Consider the following 2,804-nt stretch of genomic DNA (forward strand, 5'->3'; position numbering starts at 1 on the left):
AGCAAATCCAAATTCAAGGTTAGAACCCAAAAGTCCCAAAACTCAGGGTCAATAAATTACTGTATTTGGATTCATCTAAATCAGAACAATTCCAAATTGAAGAGTTAAACTCCATGCCCCAAATGTTGCATGAAAGTTGAATGCTCCAATGCCACCGGCCCACTGTCATACATTGCATTAGTAATACCATGTCTGGAAGGGTTAAAAGGGGTGGGGGAGCAACAGAAAGGCTTTGAGGATGGAAATGGAAAGTAGTTTCCTTCCCTTGTTGGATGTTCCATTGAAATACAGATGGGGAGAAGGAAATTATTAGATTTGGCTCTCACATTTTGTCTAAAACCCCATACGTCAAAGGGTTTTTGAAGGCAATGGAATAGAATGAAGAACCCTTTTCCCCTTCCCTTCCTAAATAACAAAACTCCCAAAAATATTTTTGAAATTCTTCGTTCCATTCCCCATTAATGGGTCATGTTTGGTTCCCAAAATGAGATAGGGTATAAAAAAAAAATGGAATAAAATTTTAAACAGAAAACATGAGGAAATCAAGTAATAAATTTAATTCCTAGGTATGAAATGTGCATTAAATGTCAATTGCAGCTTTCAGAGTAAAACCCCAGGAAAAGAAAAGGGTTTTTGAAGGCAATGGAATAGAATGAAGAACCCTTTTCCCCTTCCCTTCCTAAATAACAAAACTCCCAAAAATATTTTGAAATTCTTCATTCCATTCCCCATTAATGGGTCATGTTTGGTTCCCAAAATGAGATAGGGTATAAAAAAAAAAATGGAATAAAATTTTAAACGGAAAACATGAGGAAATCAAGTAATAAATTTAATTCCTAGGTATGAAATGTGCATTAAATGTCAATTGCAGCTTTCAGAGTAAAACCCCAGGAAAAGAAAAGGCAACAACTCATCAGTTCCAAAATATCATTAGGCAAAAATGGCCAAAGCACAAAATTTGAAAAAGCAAGGAAAAATAAAGGCCAGCCTTTCTCTGCTGTGGGATTTGCAAACCACAATATTGACAGGAAATATAACCAAAAAGCATGAACCAGAAATAGGTGATAATCCTGCGATACCCAAAGAAGGATTACCACCACAAAATAACACACAAGCCAAAGCCAAAATCAAATCAACAAAGCATTATTCTTCCACAATCCATAACATAGAAGCAAACAACCCTCGTATATTCAAAAGTAGGATGTGCAAGCTGAGTCTTACAAAGTTTCACTGACAATCAAGACAACCAACTGAGACCACACAGGTTCAGAAAGTATCAACATCATCTAATTCTCAAGATCAGAGAATTGTAGTAATTGAGAATCAAAATAGTACAGTAGCAGACCAGTTCTTGACTGGACTATAAACCCTAATTTTTTCAGTTCATTTCTGGATAAAAAGAGAAGGTAGTTGGATGAAAGGATCATCACTTGTTAAGAACGTTCTGCTGGACCTGGTTCTCCTGCTGCTGCTGGTAGTTCAGAGGCCTCCTGAAGAGCATGATGTGCGGCTCTGGTCGGTGGATGGCATAGTGGACCCATCCTCGACTCTGCTGAACTCCAATTGCACGCCATTCGTTCTGAAACCCAAACAAGATCGCATTCAGATATTGGTGTATTTCAAAATCACAATCAAAAAGGGGGGAAACACGATTAATAGGAAAGAAAATGAAGGAACGGAAAGGAAAATACAAAAATTGAAGAAAATTAAACGTTCTGCATTACTCGCATTTCAAGAAAATTGTTAATTTCCTGAACCTGAAATCCACTCTACAAATTTCAATTTCTTTTCCCTTAAATTTTATTTTCTCGGTGATTAGACAGTGAAAACATTCAAACCCTAATTTCTTTCAGATGTAATAAAACTCACTTCGGACAGAAGGCGATTTTTGGGGAGAAGTTTGGCAACTTCGGGAGGAAGAACGACATGCCTGCAAGGACAATTGAAATCAACTTCCAAGGAAAATGGAGTTTCATAGTAATCAAATAGCAAATGACAAGAAATGAGAAAAATGACAGAGAAAGCCGTACCTGTACTCGTAAGTGTCATCGAAGTACTTCTCCGAGTACTGGATCTGACCCATGTTCTTGCAGTTCTCGACTTGCTGATGCTCCAAAACCCAGAAAGACTATTAGGGCTTATACGCTTCCTGATTGATCTACATATAGAAAGAAACAAAAGATAGAAGACACAGAAGTGAAATTGAAATCCAGCAGATCAATCAACAATCATTCAGAAACGGAATCAACATAAACATCCAAAAAGCACATACCAGAGAGAGAGAGAGAGAGAGAGAGTGGGGGGAGGGAGCGAGGAGAGAATGAGAATATAAGAAGGGCGAGGAGAGAAGGGCGGAATGGGGAAGCACTGGGGCAAAAGTGAAAATGGAATTTTAAAAATAATAATTATTTTATATTATTTTATTAAGATTGGGCAAACTGGGAAATGACTACGTCTGTTTTGAATTTCAAAATTTGAATTTCTCCCGCTGTGGTTTCAAACTTTCAATGATAATTGTTGAAGGCCAACGGTCAGTTGATGTAAATGCACAATTTAGTATCTGCACCATTTATAAATGTGAAGAGTACACCAAAAATTCATAATACAGAATTACACGTTTTTCACAATTAAGGAATTATGCTTTTTTCACAAAAAAATTTCCCATGCCATGCCCAGCCCCCGAGCTTTATTTTTTTTTCACCGTCATTATTATTATTTCATAATAATAATTAATATTTTATTATCATTTATTATTATTATTGCTATTAGTGGTGTATGATAGAGAAATTTATTAAATAAAATTT

The 2,804-nt window shown here is 36.2% G+C and overlaps 1 protein-coding gene across 1 annotated transcript; it reads right to left on the bottom strand.

The window, feature by feature from the left end:
* Nucleotides 1-1,168: 1,168 nt before the first annotated feature.
* LOC131148493 (cyclin-dependent kinases regulatory subunit 1) lies at nucleotides 1,169-2,542 on the bottom strand. The gene is made up of 4 exons (XM_058098204.1): nucleotides 2,273-2,542; nucleotides 2,031-2,158; nucleotides 1,870-1,930; nucleotides 1,169-1,579 (listed from the first exon to the last, which is right to left on the bottom strand). The coding sequence occupies exons 2-4, from the start codon at nucleotides 2,081-2,083 to the stop codon at nucleotides 1,427-1,429; spliced, it is 267 nt and encodes an 88-aa protein (XP_057954187.1). The 5' UTR covers nucleotides 2,084-2,158; nucleotides 2,273-2,542; the 3' UTR covers nucleotides 1,169-1,426.
* Nucleotides 2,543-2,804: the final 262 nt, after the last annotated feature.

The sequence above is a fragment of the Malania oleifera genome, chromosome 2, assembly GCF_029873635.1.
Source record: "Malania oleifera isolate guangnan ecotype guangnan chromosome 2, ASM2987363v1, whole genome shotgun sequence".
NCBI classification, from domain to species: Eukaryota; Viridiplantae; Streptophyta; class Magnoliopsida; order Santalales; family Ximeniaceae; genus Malania; species Malania oleifera.

Coding starts and splice junctions, on each gene's coding strand:
- LOC131148493 (XM_058098204.1), bottom strand. CDS start 2,083: ATGGGTCAGATCCAGTACTCGGAGAAGTACTTCGATGACACTTACGAG. Junction 1,931..2,030: donor GATGACACTTACGAGTACAG/GTACGGCTTTCT, acceptor TTGTCCTTGCAG/GCATGTCGTTCTTCCTCCCG. Junction 1,580..1,869: donor AAAATCGCCTTCTGTCCGAA/GTGAGTTTTATT, acceptor TTTGGGTTTCAG/AACGAATGGCGTGCAATTGG.